The 25305-nt window shown below is 42.8% G+C and overlaps 1 protein-coding gene across 3 annotated transcripts in view; it reads left to right on the top strand.

The window, feature by feature from the left end:
* The window catches only part of SDG38 (SET domain protein 38), a 280788-nt gene that overhangs the window by 194066 nt on the left and 61417 nt on the right, over positions 1-25305 (top strand). For all 3 annotated transcript variants that reach the window (XM_089411435.1, XM_089411434.1, XM_089411436.1), the window contains 4 exons: positions 436-562; positions 848-917; positions 1051-1230; positions 2303-2374. In XM_089411435.1, coding sequence (XP_089267561.1) covers positions 436-562; positions 848-917; positions 1051-1230; positions 2303-2374 — 449 coding nt within the window. The remainder of the gene's footprint in view (positions 1-435; positions 563-847; positions 918-1050; positions 1231-2302; positions 2375-25305) is intronic.

The raw sequence follows: 25305 nt of genomic DNA, 5'->3' as shown, positions 1-25305 counted from the left end.
TCTACATGGTATGTAGGATCAATCTCTGAGCTGTATGACTGCAAGAATTCTGACATGGTATTAGAGCTTTTATTGAGCCAGTTTGAAGCCCCTGCAAAATCTCTAGTAACAGTCATGCATGAAAAGTCATCTACTTGGAAACCATATCCTTGATGCCCAAGCTCTTATCCCCCTGAGAACCATCAGTCTTCATCTTTTGAAGTTCATTTTATCAAAATACCTTATTAATCTAATCTGCTGTCTTCAAGTTTAATCTGATGCTATCTGACTGTTACTTGTAGAGATATGGCCTTATAAAGTATGTTTCGTTATATTGTAACCTTGCCATCCTAAACTTTTTAGCTGAATGAATATTTTCTTCTAATGTTCATATGTTAAATGGGCCACTGATGTTTGGAAAATCTTGAACTGTTTTTTCAATATCCTTCCCTGAAGAGTGAAAGGCTTGAAGTACCCATTGCTGGTAAAACGCTTTGCCTGCATGGTTATATCAGGCATGGTATCTGCAGACAACCTTGATATTCTTCAGCCAGCAAATTTTTCTCATGGAATGCCTTCAACGGTAAGAATTCTCTCTAGTTTTACTTTTATAACGAGGCAAAATTGGTGAGTTGTTCAATTACTGTGTTTCACAATTTTCATATGACGATGTGTAGTTTATTATGTCAAATGTGGGAGTAGCTGGGAGTGGGGTACCAGTTTTACAACTCAGTTAAATTCTGTTTTCTTCTGTGAAGTTATAATGTTACATTGTTGAAAATATTTTGTTTCCTGAAATAAATGAAAAGCTTCAAATTGAATGAAGATGTCTAATTCAAACTCATTATGTGTTTCCTTAAGTTTACAGTGGGAAGACGAGTTTGAATTATTGTTACAGAATTTCAAGAACACCGACATTGATCCTTGTCAGTTGACTTGTATCCTTCAAAATATGTTGAATTATCATGCTAAAGTGAATATATGAGGGGGTGTATATCTGAATGGAGTGTCTTCAAGGGACTTTTATCTTCAGTGCTTATGTGGCTTTGTTACGCTTTGACATAGTGTCAGTTCTTACAAAACAATGGTACGCTGGTATCCTGGCTCGCATCCGTGCAAATGTTTTCCGGATTGAGTTGATTGGAGGATACCATACCGATCTCCTTGCAGCTGCATCAGCATCTATTTCAGTTGAAACAACTGTGGGTAGTGCTGTTTACATGCTGCCCTCAATGTACAATCATGATTGTGGTATCTTTCAGCTTCTTTCTTTTGCTCTTCAATTTTTATTCTTACATGATAGATAGCCTGTTGACCATTTGGTGCAATGTAGCTCATATGCTGTTACTCAGAGCCATAGCCTTTGGTGGTAATGATAAGATCAATGTGCCAGTTCCAGTTGATTTGCAATGGACTGTTATGATGTTTCTGAAATAGACCTGGCTTTACCTCCTTTCCCAATCCTACTGAAAATTTTGTACTCTATTTCCTGCAAGTTGAGGCAAAGATATAAGCTTGTGTCCTTTATTTATTTTTTCCCTAGTAAGTCCCTGTCTCAGAAGAAAGTCACATATAATAAAAGGACAGTCCTTTGTCTTGTGCAGCAGACTAAGCTATGCCTGTTATCCATCAGTTATACTTGCTACCTTCTCATTACAAATCATTTCCATTTCAATAATGCTATAGCACTAGCAATGCTTCTATTAGTTTACTATTGCTCGAGCAATCATAATTCTGTTATCTTATAGCTTCTTTGCAACTTTCTCTTTTATATTCTCTTTGTTGTAAAATTTCCAATTGATCAAGGCGAATTAATTCCTGCAATTATTTTACTTTAACATGCACTCTGGAAACATACCCTGATGCTATGTGTGAGTCTATCTGGCAATTAGGCATGCAGGCTTTATTATCTACAGGGTGTCAACCCTGGCTTTAGTCCTTGTCCTTCTTGATGTTTGGTCTCTTCACTATATAAATGTGAGAGGCCACTTGCATGATGTTCTTTCCCTTTGATTCTAATTATGCTTTCTAGCAGTTTGTATAAGATTTTTTGTTCAGTTTTGGTTGTTGTTGAAGTGTTGAGAAATATTTTGTTTTTCTTTCAAGTAGATTGATTTTAAAAACCATCACACAAGCAACTACCGGTGTCATCTTATAATGCTTTTATTGCTCCTTGGTCCATGTCTCTTATTTTTTTCTTCCAACAATTTTGCACCAAATTACGCCGCTTTCTTTCTTCTATATGACAAATACTACATTGCCTGTTAAGATTGATGGTGGACAAATAGTAAGGAGCATCCTAATAGTGAATTTGTATTTCCAGATCCAAATGCACACATATTGTGGATAGAAAATGCAAAAGCAAGGTTGAAGGCTCTTCGTGATATTGAACCAGGTCTGGTTTCTTACGCATTCCTCAGAGCTCACTATTCTACTAAGTTGTACTGATTTCTTTTAAAGTTTGGCATCCATTTTGATATTCAGTCCAAAAGTTTGACTGCACTATGCATTTTTAGAATTGAAAATTCCGGTTGTGGGCCTGTAGACCTTTGTACCAATTTCCCCCAGATTTCTTGCAATTCCCTTTGACATTTTTTTTCTGTGAGTTTTGGTAGTCATAAAAGAACTTTTTTCGTTCATCATCTGGAAGATTTCATTCCATAAAATCGTCTGATGGATTTCTGAAAGAGAATATAGTTTCTGACTTTCCATGTTCTACATATTCATTTGAGGAACCACTTCTGCATAGTTTTATACGTGGGGTTGTGGAGTATGGCTTTCTAATTCTTCACAATAATAGATGATCCAAGTTGACTAGTTTGGTTTTGGTGCTGGAGACTCGATTTGGGCTACTTCTAGTTTCCTTGGTCAGTTGTAAAAGGAATAGGTATCTTGCGTTTTCTTTGTTACATTGGATAATTACCATCCTTTTGGCTCCTCCCAGTCCCAGTCATAGCATTTTAGCTTATCCTCTTGTAGTACTTTGCTGTTAGCTTTGACAAGAAGAAGTCAAATGAAAATGGTGCCTCTTGGTTGTGGTCATTGGTTCCAAATCTTGCACTAAACTATTAATCTTTCTATTTGCTCAAGAACTTTACATAAATTTTTGCATTGGCTTAATTTTGCTGAAAATAATATATTCTTCTTCCTTGAATGAATAGACTTTTACATTGTGTGGATCATAGCTAATATTTGATAGGATAACATACCTCTTTGGAGCCTCCTAGTCAGAATTTTTTTTTCTTGATGCCTGTTTGCATGTCATCCAAATGCCCATACATATGATCTTGCACACTATTTATTATAGAAGGAGTCTCTTAGCTTTCTAAGGTTCCTTCTAGTGCGACATTCTTAGCTTGATGATCTTCTTTCCCCTTTCTAAAATGTCTCATCCCAAGTAATAAACCATTTATCATACTAAAACTCATTGTTTGGTTCTTTCATTGTGTGGTATCAGAGTGTACTTTTTAGCATGAATCTAGAGCATCTAGTCACGTCTTCCTAGAACCTTGACCTTTACATTAAAATCTATCCGGTGTTTTCCCATTCCCATTTAGTAGTATTATCAAATACTATTTTATAAATCAGTGTGCAAATGTTTTCCTTGATCCTTGAACCTTTCTATCAAGATGCAATGTCTCCATGTAAGATCTATTTGGTGTTTTCCCATTCCTATTTTCTTCTACATATAAAGTTTGAAATAATCTAAGGGCTAAATTGTAATATTGTTCCCTTTCAACTACCATATAAACATTAAAAAGTTACTATAACCATATATTATCTTGGTCCCTGAGTTGTTAGTTGCCATTGATTAATGATCTTTTGGTTATTGAATAACAAGTTGAGAGATTTTAGGGGTGGCAAGTGTAGGGAATCATCCTTAATTTGAAGGGATAGGAGGAGTTGTCATTTGTTGGGGAATATGGCATGCTACAAACAAAGAGGCAAAGGTCCTAGTTGTTGATTTGGGGTAGCATCGGATGTGCTCTAGCCACGAAAATTGGTGGAGAGGCTAAAGCACATAAGATCTCCAATACCCAGAAATGGTTTGGGCAGAATCTAACCAGTTTGGGAGATATTAAAATAATTAATATTTTTAATGGAGTCCCTAAGTCTAAACTTAGGAAAAATAAAATATTAATGTGAATTAATATAAATCTGAGTTAGAATGGTCCAAAAGTCATGGATCAAGCTAGATATCATCTTAGTCGTTGATTAGGGACTTAATCTCAGTCGTTGATTTGTCAACGAGAAAAGTATAAGAGGAGGCTTGAGGGTCACTTGGAGAACACACCTAGTTGATCAAGATTTTGATTTTCTGGGGCAAGGTTTGTTGAGGAAGTCGAAAGAGTGATCAAAGTTGCAGCTGAGGGGCAGTGAATACAGAAGCAAAGAGGTTCACGTAGAGCCAACCAGAGGTTCACGCAGAGCCAGCCAAGGCTCGCGTAGAGGCAGCCAGGAGCTGCGCAGTGCCTTAGAGAGCCAACGTGGGTGACGCAGAGGCTCTAAGGGCTGATGCAGTGCCTCCAGAGGCTGACGTAGGGAGAGCTAGGGTGACGTTGGGCAGACACTGGGCCAGAAAGGGCTAACATAGTCCCTAGAGGTTGACGCTAGGGTTTTCGTGGCGCAGATTGGAGCTGGGAGCTGTTGGAGTGTTTATCCGGGGTTTCAACCAAAACATCTGTCTCTGACTGAGAGGTACTACTGCCGAGATTATTCTCTTTTGGGTGAGCCAATTTTTGGCACCCAGATTGTATTTTGAAACTGCTTGATAATTAAAACCCTCAAATAGCTGCACCGGTTTTCTCGCATTGGGTTTTTCTGGGGACATTGGTCCAAAAACAACGGTGTCACTTGTGTGCTTGTATTGTTTCCTTCAGTTGATGATCTATAATGTGTTGAGCATGTACTTGTATTTATTTTCAGTATTTACATGGTAAATAACTTGTTAATTAATCAGAACAAGTAGGCAGAAATAAATCAGAAAATTACATGAAGGGTTTCTAACAATTAGACTTGGAAATTCCAACATGGTATTAGAGCGTGGTTTCCGATCACAGGAGAACTGAGGACATCAGCGGAGCAGAGTAGCAACAGTAGAAAACAACTATACCGAGTGACAGAAGTTGTTCCTAGCAAAGAAGCAGCAAGGAAGGGGTGATGCAATTCCTGCATCATCAAGTTTGAGCCGAGAAGAGGATTAGCGCAGTGGCAGAGGGGAGTAGACTCGACCTACGCAGTGCCCGATCATCTTTCTCAGTCAGGGAGGATTGACACCCGTGGCCAGGAGGTGCGGATTTTGCTGGTGCCAGGATTGCGCAGAGCCTAGAAGCTCTAACCTTCAATTGCTGGAGCTTAGTAGGCTATGGCTAAGTTGCAGAGTGAAGCTGGTGGGGTACTGTAATCAGAATAGTACCTAACAGGGCAAGACCAAGGAGGAGGGAGTTGCTACCAAGGATTTCTAGCCAAGAAATCCAAATCAATGGTGCAGTTGCACTAACAATTGGAGTGGGGGCATCTCGACGTTGGCAGAAGGGTTTCCAGGAGGGAAATCAAGGCTTAGAGGGAGTCACACCGAGAAATTCCAGAAGGGAAGTAGAGGAGCAGCGAGATGGCAGTGAACGGGGTAAGAGACCAGGACAGACTGGACAGAGCCTCAAACTTCGTAGTCTGGAGAGCCAGAATCTTGTCCATTCTAGACAAGAATCATGTCAAGCACTTCACCTTGAAGACGATAGCAATCCCAGTTGACCCAGTTGAGAACGACAAGTACGAGGAGGCAATGGTGAGGGCCAAGAGCATCATCATTGACGGGGTCAAGGACCATGTAGTACCACATATTGCCGAAAAGGACACGACAAATGAGATGTGGGAGGCCCTAAAGAAATTGTACCAGCATACTTTTGTGCAGAGAAGGATGCTACTAGAAAATCAACTGCGATCATACCAGATGCAAAAGGGAGAACATATCGACACCTTCCTCGGTTGATTGAAGGAGATCCAAGATCAACTGACTTCCATAGGGGCCACACTGGATAAAGAAGTGATGGTGAGAACAACCCTGAACGCAGTCTTTGAAGACTGGGAGGTGTTTGTCCAAAGCATACTGGGTAAGGTGACCCTTCCAGATTGGGAGGAGATGTGGGCAACTCTTCGCCAAGAAGAGATCAGAAGGCTAAGCAAGGCGGGAAGCAGTGACAAGGGGATCAAATGCTTCAACTCTGGGGAACTGGGTCGCTATGCGAGCCAGTGTCCAAGGAAGAAGAGCAAAGGAGAGGCTTCTGAGACCAAGGCTACGCTAGCAAGGGCGAAGAAGGAAGTGGAGACAGATGATGACTGTGCCATGAGTGCTCACACGCCACTTGAGCGGAAGTGGGGAGACATCGAGCTTTATTCAGACGGACTACAGGCGATGAGGGTCAGGATCCTCGAGGTACCCAACCTCTTGGATTATACCTTTGCTATGGGAGCCCCAAAGAGGAGTAGCAGGACTGGCAGATGTCAGTAGAGACGGATGCAGATGGAGCGACAAAGGGAGCTACAGTGCAGGAGTCCTAGGACAGCGTGAGGCAGCAGTGCAAAATGAACAGAGTTGTTGCAACAACGCAAAGGTTAGAGAGGGAGCACTTGTCAGTGACAAAAGGAGCTTCAGCATCGAGAGTGTTTCTAGCCTGACAGAGATGTCAGAATTGGGAGATCAGTGACTTACTTCTCAATAACTGAGTTGCAGTGCAACAATTAGCAGTGGCAGTGCTATGGGCAACACGATGCAGCATGATGAGAGGGGTTGCAGTGCCGATGCAGCAGTGACAGTGGCACGACCATGGGTAGCAGCACAGATGTAGAGAGAGTTGTCGTACAGAGGAAGTAGTGGCAGTGGCAGGGCCATGGGTAGCAGTACATGATGCAACAGTGCAGTGGATGTTGGGTAGTAGGCCTAGCATCCGCACAGGGACCGATGCCGCATGATCAGGGTGATGCTCAGTGAGGAGTATTACTAGAGCATAATCCTCGCTAAGAGGGAGTGTTGATTTGGGGTAGCATCGGATGTGCTCTAGCCACGAAAATTGGTGGAGAGGCTAAAGTACATGAGATCTCCAATACCGAAAAATGGTTTGGGCAGAATCTAACCAGTTTGGGAGATATTAAAATAATTAATATTTTTAATGGAGTCCCCAAGTCTAAACTTAGAAAAAATAAAATATTAATGTGAATTAATAAAAAACTGAGTTAGAATAGTCCAAAAGTCATGGATCAAGCCAGATCTAATCATATTTGTCAACGAGAAAAGTATAAGAGGAGGCTTGAGGGTCACTTGGAGAACACACTGAGTTGATCAAGATTTCGATTTTCTAGGCAGGGTTTGCTGAGGAAGTCGAAAGAGTGATCAGAGTTGCAGCGGAGGGGCAGTGAATACAGAAGAAGAGAGGCAGAGATAGTACCAAGAGGATCATCGCAGAAGCCGGGAGAGAGAGACGTAGAGCCAACCAGAGGTTCATGTAGAGCCAGCCAGGGCTCACGCAGAGGCAGTCAGGAGCTGCGCAGTGCTCAGAGAGTTAGCGTGGGTAACGCAGAGGCTCTAAGGGTTGACGCAGTGCCTCCAGAGGCCGACGCAGGGCGAGCTAGGGTGACGTTGGGTAGACACTGGGCCAGAAAGGGCTGACGCAGTCCCTAGAGGCTGACGTTGGGGTTTTCGTGGGGCAAATTGGAGCTGGAAGTTGTCAGAGTGTTTATCCGGGCTTCCAGCCAAAACATCTGTCTCCAACTAAGAGGTACTACTGTCGAGATTATTCTCTGTTGGGTGAGCTGGTTTTTGGCACCTAGATTGTATTCTGAAACTGCTTAGTAATTAAAACCCTCAGATAGTTGCACCGGTTTTCCCGCATTGGGTTTTTCTAGGGACATTGGTCCAAAAACAACGATGTCACTTGTGTGCTTGTATTGTTTTCTTCAGTTGATAATCTGTGATGTGTTGAGCATGTACTTGTATTTATTTTCAGTATTTACATGGTAAATAACTTGTTAATTAATCAGAACAAGTAGGCAGAAATAAATCAGAAAAGTACATGAGGGTTTCTAACAGTTAGACTTAGAAATTCCAACATTAGTGACCTACCAAGGCCTTCAATATTAAGTGGACAAACGAACATAGAGGCAGATATTATGGGAAACATCGAAGTCACCTTTGTGAAGGGAGAACTCTCTCTTAAAGCGCATAATGGGACTAAGCCCAAATTTAAACCCATTCCATAATAATCAATATTGGAAAAAAAAGGTTGGGACAAGTAGCGTGATTTTCCCCCTTACATGTCCCATAGAAAAGCTTAAATACAGGAAGAGAGACTAAGTCCTCCTCTCATCACCCCTTATCTCGTTGTTGCATGCATCAACGTTGTGTAATATAGGGTACCATTTTCAATAATTTAGGCATGTGAAGCCGAGATATTTTATATAGCATTGCTAGTTGTCAATTCTAGTGCTCAAAGTCTTAATGGGGTCTTGTATATTGAGGTTCATGATTGTTGGCCCAATTACCCCTCATATTTGTATGAGAGATAAATTTGTCATTTTCATCACATGATGAGATTATCAAGGTAACATATTAGGATGCAGATGGACTGGAGGGATAGATCTTATATTTTCGCTTAGAGGTGATGCATTTTGATTGAGTAGATTGATGATTACTAATGGTGTTGCATGAGTTGTCACACATTGTTTTTGTTACCCCTTAAGGGTAACTACCTTTAAAGACACTCATTTGGGTGGATGGAGTTCATTGGACAAGCTGTCTTGTTCATCTACTCTAAATAAGACCTATTCTTCCATTTCTTTTCATCAAATACATACCTAAGCCCTTTGAAATGATTCTACCATGGTATATAAAGTCTTGTGCCCTACACCCTAGACTATATGTGTGCTTACAATTGGTACTTCTTGATGACCTTTCTTTCGGTTGATATAATTTCATGTGTGGGTTCTTTGCTTAGACATGGTGTGATGGTTTCTAACCTTGTGATAAAATTAATAAACATTAGATTAGAAATAATAATGCTTCTTAACTATTAAAGATTTTTATTTTTCCTCGTGTACAATGGGGGGACATAATTGTCTCGAGATAAGTGTATCTTGTCTCAGGTCAAATCATACTACTAGTGATCTAGGTGAGTAGTATACTCCATATTCTAATCATGCCTAACATTTTTCACTATTTCCCTTTCACTAAATCTTGTTCATAAACAATATTATCCCCACATATGTTTGGCTTATCAATTGTCATCCAACAAGGTCTAATGAAGAAATTAGAAGTAAAAATCAAGGCAATCCTAATTCAAATAAATCCAAAAGGGATAGAGGTAAAAAGCGTAAAATAAAAAAATGAAAACATAGTGAAGCTAGAGCTATTCCATTTCGTTAAAAGAGCCCACACCCTAGAGTCCTATGCTTAAAATGCATATCCAAAGAAAAGGATGAGGTAAAAAAATACAAAAGGGGCAATAAATAAAGTGCAAGCAAAGGCTCCCTCTCAAAAAATTGCAAGTACAAATTGAAGTTTTGTAGCTTTTAAAAGCTAGTTGGACAAGTTTATATAACTTAAATGTCATTTATATAACTTTGAGGGCCAATACATAAGCTTCCCTTTCCCCTTTCATAGGATATTCCTCATTTTTTCCTATTGCTAACCAAGTAATCTAGGAAATACTTTATGTCCTAGGATTTGACACATGTAATGAGGGTGAAAGAGTCCCACCATGTTAAGTTATGGTATGTTCTATGCTTATAACAGTTTACTTATCTTTCTTATTATTCTCCACAGATTAGCAATCACATGTACATAAAGCAAAGTGCAGATAGAACATTAAATGATCGACAGAAAACAAGCCAAGACAAGAGACACAAGATGTGGCAGCTAGCCAGGGACAAACCCCAATGTGGGGAAACCCTTTGATAAAATCTTCCTTTATCTTCAATAATCCAGTAGAGAGAAATAGTACATAAATCTAATTTACATCAACAGCAGCAGACCCTAGATCAGCCAAACTAGGGCAGACAATATCTTGCAAACCGACCGTCGGATCGGCTTGATTCCTTCACCAAAAAATGCAGCCTTCAGAGGAGATCCAGATTCACCTACAGCGCAGTTCTGAGGAGGGAGTCTGATGGTCAATGCTGGTCAAACTTCTGATCTGCAGTTGCAGCCCTAAATTCTGCACCTTCCTTCCACACGTGTGAGAGAAGAGTCTCTTTCTGCGCAGTAGGAGAAGAGCCTCTTTTCTACGCAGGAGAGAGAGAGAGATGTGATGAGTTGAGTGAGTCCAAATGAGGAAAAGACCTCCTGTATTTATACACAATTGTTGATGATTGAATAGATGTGACTATTGGGCTTCTGAGCCTACATGAGTTGCTAGTCGGCTTGATAATTATTCCATAATCAAAATAAATTCATATCTCCATAAATACTTATCGGAATCGAATGATCTTTAGATCAATTCTACACCTCTCGATGAGAGGAATCTAATAAAAATATTATCAGCCATGAATAAGATGACCCACATGGAGTTTGGCCCTAGTTGCCAATTTTAACACACCATGGTGAACTTGGGAAAATGCATAAAATTAACTGGTTATGAGCAGTGTTGCAGGAATCGCCCCCCCCCCCCCGGATCCGAGGTCGGAATCGCGTCCCGTACGGAAGCGTTCCGGAACCTCTAGGCGAAGCGCGATTCCTTTTTTTTTCACGATTCCTGGAATTATGGAAGCGTTGGCCCGGATCCGCGCTTCGGAGGGCGCTTCGGGCCTCCGGAAGCACAACGCTTCAGGCCCGGAAGCGCACGCTTCATGAGGCCCGGAAGCGCGCTTCCATATGAATCCGCGCGGTCAGCTATCAAACTCGGTTTTTTTTTTAATTTTTTTAAAAAGTTCACTTAACTTAGCATGAGGGGGTGGGTTAGGGTGAGGTTAGGGTTAGTTTAGGGTGAGTTTAGAAAAGAATAAAGCCCCCATTCTCTTCTCATTTTCTCACTTTGAGTTTATGAGAGTTGGAGAAGAGAAGAGAGGAGAGGAGAAGAGAAGAGAGGAAAGGAGAGGAGAAGAGAGGAGAGCTTGGAGGAGTGAAGAAGGAGGAGCTAGGAGAAGGAGGAGGAGCTTGGAGCAAGAGCTTGGAGGACTTCATCTACAAGAGCTAAAGAGGTAAGTTCAAACCCCAAACTCCCTTGTTTTTTTGAAAAAAAAATTGTATTTTTCTCCTCCCTCTCCTACTCTTTCCCATTGTTTCTACTTGCTCCTTTATTTACAGGTTGTCCACCACCTATATCCATATTCCAAGATGGTGTTCTTTTGGCTTCTATGTATCATTCCACTCTTGGTTTTATTGATGGCAAAGGTGAGGAATAGAGGGGAAGAGGAAGGGGATGAACTTGGTGACCCAATGTATGATGAGGAGGAAGGGTTTGAAGAGGAAGGGGATGAACTTGAAGGGGACACTGAAGCACAAGATGGGAAAGGTACAACAACACCCTTGTGGAACTATGTGACCAAACTTGATGGGGGAAAGGGTGGTGGATCTTACAAATGGATGTGCCCTCATGATTGTCATGGAGGAAAACCATATTGTGGTTCATATACCCGTCTGAGGAGGCATCTTTGTGGGGTGCTGGACAGTGATGAAAAAAAGGGTTCTGTGGGGGTACAAATTTGCCCAAAAATTTCAGCTGAACAAAGAACAAAATACATCCAAATAGAGATGGCTGCACAACAAAAAAACAAGAAACAAAAAACTCATTCTGAATCAAGTGCAACCTCTAAATTTGGTAGTTGCCCATCTCCTCATGGTACTTCTGCAACCTCTGGAGGTAGAAAAACAATAGGGGATTTCCTTAATGTTGCTGGGAGGGATGATGTGGATGGAAAGATAGTCCGTTTTCTTTGTGCTTGCGGTGTACCATTCAATGTGCTTCGCTCTCCCTATTGGCATGACATGGTAAAGGCCATCAATGAAGCCCCAAAAGGATACAAGGCCCCCAACTATGAGAAAGCTAGAACAGTGTTATTAGAAAGAGAAAAAGCTAAGGTTCAAAGAGCTTTGACACGTTTTACACATGAGTGGGTGGATTCTGGGGTATCCATTGTATCAGATGGGTGGACAAATATTAGAAACCAACATTTGATAAATGTTCTTGGTGTTTCTTCTAGTGGTGCAGTATTTATTGCATCTCATGACTCCTCCTCCATCAGTGCAACTGCACAAAACATTGCAGATCTCCTATTGAAATCAATCAAAGATGTTGGTCCGAATAATGTGGTTCAAGTGATCACAGATAATGCAGCAAATTGTAAGGCAGCAGGAAAAATTATTGAGCGTACTCATCCACACATCTTTTGGTCTGGGTGCCTGGTTCACACATTGAACCTTTTGATGCATGATATTGTGAAACACAAAGATTGTGGGTGGATTGCTGAGGTTTACAGGAAAGGGAAGCAGCTCATTAAATTCATCACAGGGCATACAAGGGTAAACTACTTCTATGGCACTTACTCCAAGTTGCAATTGCTTAAAATTGCAAAGACAAGATTTGCTAGTTATTACCTCACCTTTAGGCGGCTAGTGAGGGTGAGACAAGCTTTAACTAATCTGGTGTGTGCTGAAACATGGGATGAAATTAACACTGACACAGATGGTGCTAATGAAGTCAAGGACACTGTTCTTGACAGTTACTTTTGGTCACAGGTTAAATATGTTTTGCAATTCACCAAACCAATTTATTACATGATCAAGTTTGCAGATTCAGATCGACCAGTAATTGGGGAGGTGTATGAGCAAATGGATAGCATGTTGGGGCAGATTAAAGACATTGTTGACCCTAGAGATACCACCTTGTACAATTATATTCGTGCAGAGGTGGAAAACCGATGGGAAATGCTAAATGTTCCATTGCATGCATTAGCATATGTTTTGACACCTAAATACTATCATCCATCATGGCTTTCAAAACCAGCACCTGGGGGGGGAAGCAGGAAAAAACCACACCAAGATAGAGAGGTTCACGAAAAATATATGGCTGCATTGAGTAGATTAATCCCTGATAATGAGGAGGCTGCATTGGTACGGAGACAGGTGAGCAACTATACGAGCAACACTGGTCCATTTGGGAGCATGCATGCAATTCAAGATCGAGAGCATTTTTCTGCTCTTGAGTGGTGGAACATGCATGGAGGGCCTACTCCACTTCTACAGAGTTTGGCATTGCGGGTGCTATCACAGGTGGTAAACACTTCTTCTGCAGAGAGGTGTTGGAGCTCTTATTCTTTCATCCACAGTGTTAAAAGGAACAGGTTGAATTTAGACCGGGCAGAGAGCTTGGTTTATGTTCATTACAACTTGCGATTGTTGTCCCATTACTGTGAAGATGCAAAGTCTAATAAAGACTTGTTGACTTGGGACAAGAATCCAGAGGAGCCCAATTTGGAGGATGGAGTGTTGCGACTAGAGCAATTAGAGGATTCTCTTATCCAGGTATGTCCATTGTGGTATGAATTTTCCAATTTTCCCTTATAAAGCATTTCTCTAATTCATGTTTTTAATTTTTTTGTTAACTAGTGTTTTTTTTTTTGCATGAATTTTTTGAGCGATTCTAGGATGATGACACGGGTGTTGATATGCCACCACCCCCACCCCCATCTGGTCCCTTGGTTTCTAGGTTCCATGGTTCAACACCAACGGCAGGGGGTTCTTCTTCATCAGTTCCAGTGCCACGACTTACACAGGGACCATCTTCTTCATTGCCACCACGTGGAGGCCCGCCATCACGTTCTATTCGTGGTGGAAGGAGGAGAGATTAGTAGATATATTCACAATCTACTTCTTTTTGTCATAGATTACTCATTAGACTTGTAGACTTGTGAATTTGAATTTTGAACCTTTTTGGCTTGGCGGTGACCAAGTGACATATTTTGTAAACATTATTATTTGAATTTTGGACATGACAAATGTTGACAGTTGCTCACTTGCTAGATAAATCATAATATGCTCTATGTTTTATGTTTTATAATATGCTTAAATGTTTTATGTTTTATAATATGCTTAAAAATTTGATGTATGTTTGTAATAGCTAGAATATAGATGATTGTTGTACATACTAGTAACTACAATGGAATCATGGATGCCATATCTATCTTGATTTATGCAAAAATATGCATGTTTTCATGTCTTCTACAATTAATTTGGTATTTGGGATGTTTGTTTTGAGTATAAATGCAAAAAAATATAAAAAAATATATATATATAGCAGACGCTTCCGCGGACGCTTCGCTTCCTAGATTTTTGGAAAATGACGCTTCCGCGCTCTGCGCTTCCGCTTCCGCTTCGCTCCCGCTTCGTGCAACATTGGTTATGAGGTTGTTAGAAGGGGTTATCTAATGTGATTTACCTAATGACTTTTGCTTCAACTTGACTCATCATTATAGGTGGGCAACTTGTTGCTGCACAAACTAGCAAGCCTTGTATATAGACAAAATCTAGAGGGTGCAACAACACTATGGGACAAAGGTCCATTGTCACCACAACCTAAGTCCCCTTCTCTTCTTGGATTTTCACCAACGGGAGGAGACCTAATATCCTTCACTCTTGATAGGTAAATCTATGATAGGCTTGGAGTGAGGCAAGGTGGCTCAATCAATGGAAAGGTTCAATAAAAGTGTGAGTTTGGGAGAAGCTAGGGAGACTTTCCAAGAAAAACCCGTTGAAAGAAAGGCTACGCGAGACCTAGGGTCGAGATATTTGATGATTTATAAGTTCATCCAAGGACATGGTAGACAAGAGAAAAGGTTATGAATGATATACTTCAATAAGTGCAAAAGCACAGGCCTTCAAAGAATCCCCAAGTTGAAGGATTAGCACCTAGGGTTCCCTCTTGATGTGATGACTAGGGCATCAAATTATGTGGAGAATCCACCGTGAGAATTGCTTCAAATATGGAGGAGAGCTAGAGGAAACACCAATGCAATAGGTTGTCCAAATGGTTTTACACAAACTCTTCTCTAATGCATTTCGCATCAAGCCCTAAGGAAGCCTCCTTATCCTTAAAGGGACGAGGAAAAGAGGGAAAGAAGATGGTGAAAGGCAAGATGATTTGTCAATTTAAGGTGATCACCAAGGACTTAAGACTAGTGCCTAGCAATTGGGAGAATTGGAGTCAAGGATAATTTCAATATGGCAACTTGCTTCTTCAAGAAGACTTAGAAGGGATTTCACTACCATTAATGGAAGCAACAACAACATAACTTCTAGATATTTATACTTCAATGACATTTTTGATGGAGTTTCAAGGATGCAAAATGCAACAAATCCTCTAGGAACATTCATTCATTCATTATCCATGAGTAACACATGCAAATTTCCCAATAGTTTCATTGTTTGGGCAAAGTTTCATCAATTAGGACACATTAAAAACCATGAGAGAACATTCCATGCATTAGACATTAATCATAAATCAGAAATATGGCATTAAATAACATTTACAAGACAATGAAAAATATATCCATCCATCATAATGCCAAAAGGAAGCTCGGAGAGAGACAAAAGTTTCCAAACATCAAATGCATCTGAATCATCCAAATCACTCCACAAATTGTAGGTCGAAAATATCTAATGAGCTAGGTGAAAATCCAAATGACGATGATCTCAAATGAGAGGGAGCCTCTCTTATTTATACAAGACTCATAAGTTCAAATTCCTAAAGAGGAAGCCCCTAAAATGACAAATGATGTGTAAGACCCTTGGTTACAAGCCAACCAAGATAGCTTGGACATTAATTATTATTTTAAATTCTCCTTTAGTCCATGTCATCCATGTGAAGTGCTCTCCAAGGCTAGCATTAAGGCTTCTTGTGGTCAAACTGTGGAAGAGGGCCTCAAGAATGATGATAAAGAGGTTCATGCCCTCTTCATGCTGCAAAACATCTCCAGAACACCTATTTGGGCTATGTGGGCTCCAAATGGGTCTCATGGGTCTCAAAATGGCTCAAGATCAATTCAGTGCTCCATCAATGAGGTCTAGAGGATGACACATGCCCTCCCATGTCTCCCTAGGAAAGAGATAACCTCCTTTGGGACCTGGATCAACTGGCAAGTGTCGGGTGCAATGTGTAGCCGGCCGGGCAATGTGGTCCAAGTACGTCATCATCTCTGTATAAATGGGGCACGAACAAGCAACGTGGTGGTGCTGAAGAAGCCTGTGGCTTGATGGTCAATGCTCTGCATGGATGGAAGCCCATGGCTTGGCAATCAATTCTCTGCATGGATGGAAGCCCATGGCTCTCAACGTTGACCCTACAAATGCCATTATGATCCTCTGGAGGGCTTGGATCCCATATAGGGAGGCCAAGTCCAAGATGAAAACCCACTTGCAATCCTGTATAAGATCCAATGTGTCTCCTTACCTTCCAATACAATGATTCATTAGTGCAATTGAGTAAATAAGCTTGCTAATCAAGGGCATAAGTGGGTATTTTATAGTGGTATGCCCTTCCAAATGGACTTTGAACATGTATGGGTGTTGCCTTGCTCGACAAGAGAGGTTAATGAAGGACCCTATTAGGTGGTTTCAACCTCTAAGGGAATGACAAGTTCCATGATACATCCATCAAATGGCAGGTGTCATGTGAAATAATGATGGAACAAAGTGGGGCAGAGGGGAGGCTCCAAACCACATGCCATGGTACAAGGGTAGCTATGATGAGGGAGGCCCATACCTTGGGTGTATGGATGTAGGAGGGAGCAATCGTGGTACATGAGTTACCCCAACCTTTGTTTTTCCACCCTTCTTCATATGTCTTTTGCCTTTTATTGATTTTTCTTCATTTCACTGCTTAGGGCTCAAGGGGATGAGAGCATGATGTGAAGGGTATAGTTGTGATTACCCCCTTAAGGTGGGGTAGTTCATCGGTCACCAGGTGTTGGGACAATCATGGGTTCCTTAATGATGCAAGGAGCATTCATATGGGCCCTAGGAACCAGGGTGATTGCCGTAATGATAGGGGGTAGATCTCATGTTTGGCTTTTGCCCACAGGCTAAATTTTATTGTTCTGACCATATTTTGCATCTTGTGGTACATTTCTTGTTATATGTGGCCATATTATACTTTTATCTTTCTTTTTATCTGCATCAACCTCAGGGGCATTGTTCCAAGCCTGACCTAAGGACAAGGGGAAGGGGAGGCTAACACCTTTTGGACCCAGTAGACAAATGTGTGTGAAAATTCCTTGAAACGCAACAACTGGAAATTATTCTTCTAGTTGGTTAACTGTTAAGTAGTTTATTTGCTACGGTAAGTAACGAATAATTCACACTGCAATTCTTCACAAATAAGAATTACGCTGCAGAAAAAAAAAATATGCAGAACTGAGAAAATATAAAGCAATCACACACAAAAATTAACACCACTATTTTTGAACAATTGTCCTCGGAAAAACCCAATGTGGGAAAACTAGTGCAACAGATAAGGGTTTTATTATTATGCAGTAGTAGAAATTCTGAGTACAATAAAATGGATGCCAAACTAGCGATCTTGTTTGAGAGAAATACTAGCAAAAATATCTAAGAGAATTTACACTCCTCCACAAGCAATCCCGACTTGATCTGACCCCACAATCAGCTCTAACCTTGCTCTACGTCAACCTTTGTGCAAGCCCTGCGCAGGCTAAATTTCGTACTGCCTGGAACTGCCTGTGTGTGCCCGAATCTGACTTCCTCTACCTCTGAGATAAATTCGTTGGCCCTCTAGAAGAAATTCTCGATACTCAACAACTAAATCATCCTCCTGCTAGACTAAATCGAACTACCCTCTTGAGGGTCTACGCTCTTGATTTGGGGTAGCATCGGATGTGCTCTAGCCTTGAAAATTGGTGGAGAGGCTAAAGCACATGAGATCTCCAAAACCCAGAAATGGTTTGGGCAGAATCTAACCAGTTTGGGAGATATTAAAATAATTAATATTTTTAATGGATTCCCTAAGTCTAAACTTAGGGAAAAATAAAATATTAATTTGAATTAATATAAAACTGAGTTAGAATGGTCCAAAAGTCATGGATCAAGCCAGATCTAATCTTAGTCGTTGATTAGGGACTTAATCTCGGCTGTTGAATTGTCAACGAGAAAAGTATAAGAGGAGGCTTGAGGGTCACTTGGAGAACACACCGAGTTGATCAAGAATTCGATTTTCTGGGGCGGGGCTTGCTGAGGAAATCGAAGGAGTGATCAGAGTTTCAGCTGAGGGGTAGTGAATGCAGTAGCAGAGAGGCAGATATTGTACCTTGAGCAATAGCACAGAAGCCAGGAGAGGGTTGACACAGAGCCAGCTAGAGGCCACACAGAAGCAGCCAAAGGCCACGCAGAGGCAGCCAGAGGCCACGCAAAGCCTGAGGTGTGCTAGCGTGGGAGACGTAGAGGCTCCAGAGGCTGACGCAGGCTAGAGAGGCTGACGAAGACCCTAGAGGTTAATGCTGGGAGATTTCGTGGGGCAGATTGGGGCCGATATCTGTCTCCCACTGAGAGGTACTACTGTCGAGGGCATTCTCTGTTGGGTGAGCCAGTTTTGGCACCCAGATTGTATTCTAAAACTGCTTAATAATAAAACCCTTAGATAGCTGCATTGGTTTTCCCCCATTGAGTTTTTCCAGGGACATTAGTCCAAAAATAACGGTGTCACTTGTGTGCTTGTTTTTCCTGCAGTTGATGATATGTATGTGTTGAGACTGTATTTGTATTTATTTTCAGTATTACATGGTAAATAACTTGTTAATTAATAGAACAAGTAGGAAGAAATAAATTAGAAAGTATAGGAAGGATTTCTAACAATTAGACTTAGAAATTCCAACATGGTATCAAAGCGTGGTTGCAGATCACAGGATAACTGTGGGTATCAGCCGAGCAGAGCAGCAACAGAAATAGTTGTCCCGAGTGACAGAAGTTGTTCCTAGAGGAAAAGCAGCAAGGAATGGGTGACACAGTGCCTACGTCATAAGTTTGAGCCGGGAAGAGGATTAGTGCAGTGGCAGAGAGGAGCAGCCCTGACCTATGCATAGCCCGATCATCTTTCTCGTCAGGAAGGATTGACGACCGTGGCTAGGAGGTGCGGATTTTGCTGGTGCCGGGATTGTGCAGAGCCTAGAGGCTCTAACCTTTAGTTTGTCGGGGCATAGGAGGCTTTGGGTAAGTTGCAGAGTGAAGTTGGTGGGGAAGTGTGGTCAAAACAATACCTAACAGGGCAAGACCAAGGAGGAGGGAGTTGTTGCCGAGGATTTCTAGCCAAGAAATCCGGATCATGTTGATTTCGGGTAGCATCGGATGTGCTCTAGCCACGAAATTTGGTGGAGAGGTTGGGGCACATGAGATCTCCAATACCTAGAAAGGGTTTGGGCAGATTCTAAACAGATCAAGAGATATTAAAATAATTAATATTTTTAATGGAGTCCCTAAAAGACATGGATCAAGCCAGATCTAATCTTAGTCGTTGATTAGGGACTTAATCTTGGCCGTTGATATGTCAATAGGAAAAGTATAAGAGGAGGCTTGAGGGTCACTTGGAGAATACACCAGATGATCAGTCATTCTATTCTCTAGAGCGGAGTTTGCTAAGAGAGATAGAATCAGTGATCAGGAGAGCAGCTGAGGGGCATTGAGTACAGAGAAACAGAGAAGGCAGAGAGTGTGCCGGGAGAGCAGCACAACAGCCAAGGAGAGTGACGCAGAGCTAGCAAGGGCTCACGCAGAGGTATCCAAGTGTTGCGCAGAGCACCAGAGAGGCCAGCGCAGCTGACACAAAGGCTCCCAGAGTTGACACAGGGCCTCCTGGGGCTGATGCAGACCTAGAAAGGCTGACACAGTGCCAGCGTGAGACAGAGAGGGCTGACGCAGTCCAGATTGGGTAGACGCTGGGGTTGCAGGAGCAGTTTGTGTTGAGGAGCTGCCGGAAGGATTTTTCGGGGTTTCAGCCAGGAGATTTCTCTCAAACTGTGAGGTATAGCTGCTAAGGAAATTCTCTGTTGAGTAGGCCAGTTTCGACACCTAGATGGGACTCTGATATTGTTTAATAAGAATACCCTCAAATAGTTGCACCAATTTTTCCGCATTGGGTTTTTCCGGGGACATTGGTCCAAAAATAATGGTGTCATGTGGTGTGTTTGTTCTTGTTTCTTTTAGTTGTTGATCTGTAATATGTTGAGCATGCACTGGTGTTTATTTTCAGTATTTAGTTTGTAAATAACTTGTTAAAGGAAAATTAACAAGTAGGTAGGAATAAATCAGAAAAAGTGCATGAAGGGTTTCTAAACTAAGTAAACTTAGAAACTTCAACATGGTATCAGAGCGTGATTGCAGATCACAGGAGGACTAAAAGACATCAGCCGAGCGGAGCAATAGCAGCAGAAAACAGTTGTCCCGAGGTGACAGAAGCTATTTCTAGTAGCGCAAAAGCCAAGAAGTGTGACGCAGAGCCAACCAGAGCCACACAAAAGAAGCCAGGAGTTGCGCAGAGCCTCAGAGACGCCAGCGTTGTTGACACAGAGGGCCAGAGGGCTGTTGCAGAGCCAGTGTGAGGCAGAGAGGTAATTGCTAGAGTCTAGAAGGCTGCAGAAATATTGCAGAGTGAAGCTGGTGAGGTACTGTAGTCAGAACAGTACCTGACATAGCAAGGCTAGAGGAGTTGTTACCGAGGGTTTATAGCTGAGGAACCTGGATCAGCAGTGCAGTTTCACAAGACGATCAGAGTAGGGGGCATCTCGACAAGTGGCAGAAGGATTTCCAGAAGGGAAATTAGGACTCAGAGGGAGTCCAGAAGAGAACTTCCAGACGGGAAGTAGAGACTCGGAGGAGTCAAACAGAAAACTTCTAGGAGGGAAGTAGAGGAGCGTCATGGCACTACACAGGGTAAGAGACCAAGATATACTGGACGGAGCATCGAACTTTGCAGTCTAGAAGGCCAGAATCTTATCAGTGCTTGACATGAATCGTGTCAAGAACTTCGCCTTGAAGACAATAGTTATCCCAGTCAACCCAAATGATAATGACAAGTACGAAGAGGTGATGGTGAGGGCCAAGTGCATTATTCTTGATGGGGTCAAGGATCATGTGGTACCACATATAGCTGAGAAGGAAACGACAGTTGAGATGTGGGAGGCTCTCAAGAACCTGTACCAGCATACTTCTGTGCAGAGAAGAATGCTGCTCGAGAACCAGATGAGGTCGTATCAGATGAAGAAGGGTCAAACGATTGACTCCTTCCTCGGAGGACTGAATGAGATCCGAGATCAGTTGACTGCTATAGGAGCGACACTGGATCAGGAGCTTATGGTGAGGACAGCCCTGAATGCTGTCTCAGAAGAGTGGGAAGTGTTTGTCCAGAGCATCCTGGGCAGAGGGACTCTCTTACCTTGGGACAAGATGTGGGTAGCTCTTCGCCAGGAAGAGATCAGACGGCAGTCAAAGACAGGTAGCAACAACAAAGGGATCAAGGTCAAGCCGGAGGAGGTGGATGTGGCCTTAACATCTGACGGAAAGCAGGAGAAGCGGAAGAAGAAAGATCTCTCCAAGATCAAGTGCTTCCACTATGGGGAGATGGGTCATTATGCGACCCAGTGCCCAAGGAAGAAGAGTAAGGGAGAGTCTTTCGTGACTAAGGCAGTGCCAACATGGGCAGAGAAGGAAGTTTTGATAAACGATGATTGTGCCATGAGTGCACATGCACCACTTGAGCGGAAGTGGGAAGACATCGAGTTGTAGTCAGGCGGACTACATGCGATGAGGGGCATGATCCTCGAGGTACCCAGCCTCTTGGATTAGACCTTGCTACGGGAGCCCCGACGAGGGGTAGCAGGACTGGCTGAGTCGGGTAGAGACGGATGCAGATGGAGCGGCAGAGAGAGCTACAGTGCAGGAGTCCCGAGACAATGTGAGGCTAACACGCTGCAACAGTGCGAAAGGCACAGGAATGTTGCACCAGTGCAGGATGGCACAGAGAGCTGTGCAACGATGCGAGATGCAAGGAGTTGTTGCAACAACGCAGAGGTCAGAGAGGGATCACTTGTCAGTGGCAGAGGGAGCTTCAACATCAGTGGGTGTCTCTAGCCGAACAAGGAGGTCAGATGGAGGATCAATTACTTACTTCTCAGTAACTGAGTTGTAGTGCAACAGTGGGCAACACGATGCAACGTGATGAGAGGAGGTGCAGTGTTGGGAGAAAGGACCAACAGCAGCATGGATGCAGAGGGAGATGTTGTACAAATGCAGCAGTGGCAGTGGCAGAAACATGGGCAGCAGTACAGGATGCAACAGTGGCAGCAGTGCAGAGGATGTTGGGCAGGAAGGCCTAGCATCAGCACAGGTACCGATGTCGGATGATCAGAGTAATACTCAGTGAGGAGTATTGTTAGAGCATAGTCCTCGCTAAAAGGGAGTGTTGATTTTGGGTAGCATTAGATGTGCTCTAGCCACGAAATTTGGTGGAGAGGTTGGGGCACATGAGATCTCCAATACCCAGAAATGGTTTGGGCAGATTCTAAACAGATCCGGAGATATTAAAATAATTTATATTTTTAATGGAGTCCTTAAGTCTAAACTTAGGGAAAATAAAATATTAATGTGTATTAATATGAATCTATGTTAGAGTGGTCCAAAAGACATGGATCAAGGCAGATCTAATCTTAGCCATTGATTAGGGACTTAATCTCGGTCGTTGATATGTCAACAGGAAAAGTATAAGAGGAGGCTTGAGGTTCACTTGGAGAATACACCAGATGATCAATCATTTTATTCTCTAGAGTGGGGTTTGCTAAGAGAGAAAGAATCAGTGATTGGGAGAGCAGCTGAGGGGCATTGATTACAGAGAAACAAAGAAGGCAGAGAGTGTGTCGGGAGAGCAGCGCAGCAGCCAAGGAGAGTGACGCAGAGCTAGCAAGGGCTCACGCAAGGCCATGCAGAGCACCAGAGGGGCCAGCGCAATTAACGCAGAGGCTCCTAGAGCTGACGCAGGGCCAATGTGAGATAGAGAGGGGCTGACGCAGTCCAAATTGGGCAGACGCTGGGGTTGCAGGAGCAGTTTGTGCTGAGGAGCTGCTAGAAGGAATTTCCTAGGTTTCAGCCAGGAGATTTATCTCAAGCTGTGAGGTATAGTTGCTAAGGAAATTCTCTGTTGGGTAGGCCAGTTTCGGCACCCAGATTGTACTCTGATATTGCTTAATAAGAAAACCCTTAGATAGCTGCACCAGTTTTCCCGCATTGGGTTTTTCCGGGGACATTGGTCCAAAAATAATGGTGTCATGTGGTGTGTTTGTTCTTGTTTCTTTTAGTTGTTGATCTGTAATATGTTGAGCATGCATTGGTGTTTATTTTCAATATTTACTTTGTAAATAACTTGTTAAAGGAAAATTAACAAGTACGTAGGAATAAATTAGAAAAAGTGCATGAAGGGTTTCTAAACTAAATAAACTTAGAAACTTCAATAGATCAATGGTGCAGTTGCACTAACGATCTAAGTATGGGCATCTCGACATTGGCAGAGGGGTTTCCAGGAGGGAAATCGAGGCTTAAAGGGAGTCACATCGAGAACTTACAGGAGGGAAGTAGAGAGACTCGGAAGAGTCAAAAGAGGAGCAGCGAAATGGCAGTGAATGGGGTAAGAGATCAGGACAGACTAGACGGAGCCTCAAACTTCGTAGTCTGGAAGGAAAGGATCTTGTCCATTCTAGATAGGAATTGTCTCAAGCACTTCGCCTTAAACACAATAGCAATCCCAGTTGACCCGGCTGAGAACGAAAAGTACGAGGAGGCAATGGCGATGGCCAAGAGCATCATCCTTGACGGGGTCAAGGACCATGTAGTACCACATATTGTCGAAAAGGACACGACAAATGCGATGTGGGAGGCCCTGGCGAAATTGTATCAGCATACTTCCGTGTAGAGGAAGATGCTACCAGAAAATCAGTTGTGATCATACCAGATGCAAAAGGGAGAACAGATAGACACCTTCCTCGGTCGATTGAAGGAGATTCAAGATCAACTGATTTCCATAGGGGCCACGTCGGATGAGGAGATGTTCGTGAGGACCACATTGAATGCAGTCTCAGAGGATTGAGAGGTATTTGTCTAGAGCATATTGGGCAGGTCGACCCTTCCATATTGGGAGGAAATGTGGGTGACTCTTCGTCAAGAAGAGATCAGAAGGCTAACCAAGGCGGGAAGCAGCGGCAAGGGGGTTAGAATCAAGGAGGAGGAAGAGGAGGATGTTGCCCTAGCATCTGAGGGAAAGCAGGAGAAATGGAAGAAGAAGGACCTCTCCAAGGTCAAATGCTTCAACTGTGGGGAATTGGGTCACTATGCGAGCCAATGTCTGAGGAAGAAGAGCAAGGGAGAGGCTTCTGAGACCAAGGTTGCGCCAGCAAGGGTGGAGAAAGAAGTGGAAACAGATGACTGTGCCATGAGTGCTCATGCGCCACTTAAGAGGAAGTGGGGAGACATCGAGCTGTAGTCAGACGGGCTACAGGCGATGAGGGGCAGGATCCTCGAGGTACCCAACCTCTTGGATTATACCTTGCTACAAGAGCCCCGAAGAGGAGTAGCAAGACTGGCGGATGTCGGTAGAGACGGATGCGAATGGAGCGACAAAGGGAGCTAAAATGCAAGAGTCCCATGACAACGTGAGGCAGCATTGGGAGATGCACAGAGTTGTTGCAGCAATGCAGAGGTCAGAGAGGGAGCACTTGTCAGTGATAGAGGGAGCTTCATCATCGGGAGTGTTTCTAGCTTGACGGAGATGTTAGAGTTGGGAGATCAGTTACTTACTTCTCAATAACTAAGTTGCAGTGCAGCAGTTAGCAGTGGCAATGCTATGGGCAACACGACGCACCATGATGAGAGGGGTTGCAGTGCAGATGCAGCAGTGGCAGTGGCAAGGCCATGGGCAGCAGCACAGATGCAGAGGGAGTTGTCGTACATATGCAACAATGACAGTGGCAGGGCCATGGGTAGCAGTACATGATGCAGCAGTGCAGAGGATGTTGAGTAGCAGGCCTAGCATCAGCATAGGGACCGATGTCGGATGATCAAGGTAATACTCAGTGAGGAGTATTACTAGAGCACAGTCCTCGCTAAGAGGGAGTGTTGATTTGGGGTAGCATCGGATGTGCTCTAGCCTTGAAAATTGGTGGAGAGGCTAAAGCACATGAGATCTCCAAAACCCAAAAATGGTTTGGGCAGAATCTAACCAGTTTGGGAGATATTAAAATAATTAATATTTTTAATGGATTTCCTAAGTCTAAACTTAGGGAAAAATAAAATAT

The sequence above is a fragment of the Pinus tabuliformis genome, chromosome 3_1 (genome assembly GCF_031772625.1).
Source record: "Pinus tabuliformis cultivar Carrire ecotype Pingquan chromosome 3_1, CPIR1, whole genome shotgun sequence".
In the NCBI taxonomy this organism is placed as follows: Eukaryota; Viridiplantae; Streptophyta; class Pinopsida; order Pinales; family Pinaceae; genus Pinus; species Pinus tabuliformis.
The sequence above is the reverse complement of the archived record's forward strand: the minus strand, read 5'-3'. Positions and strand labels throughout refer to the sequence as shown.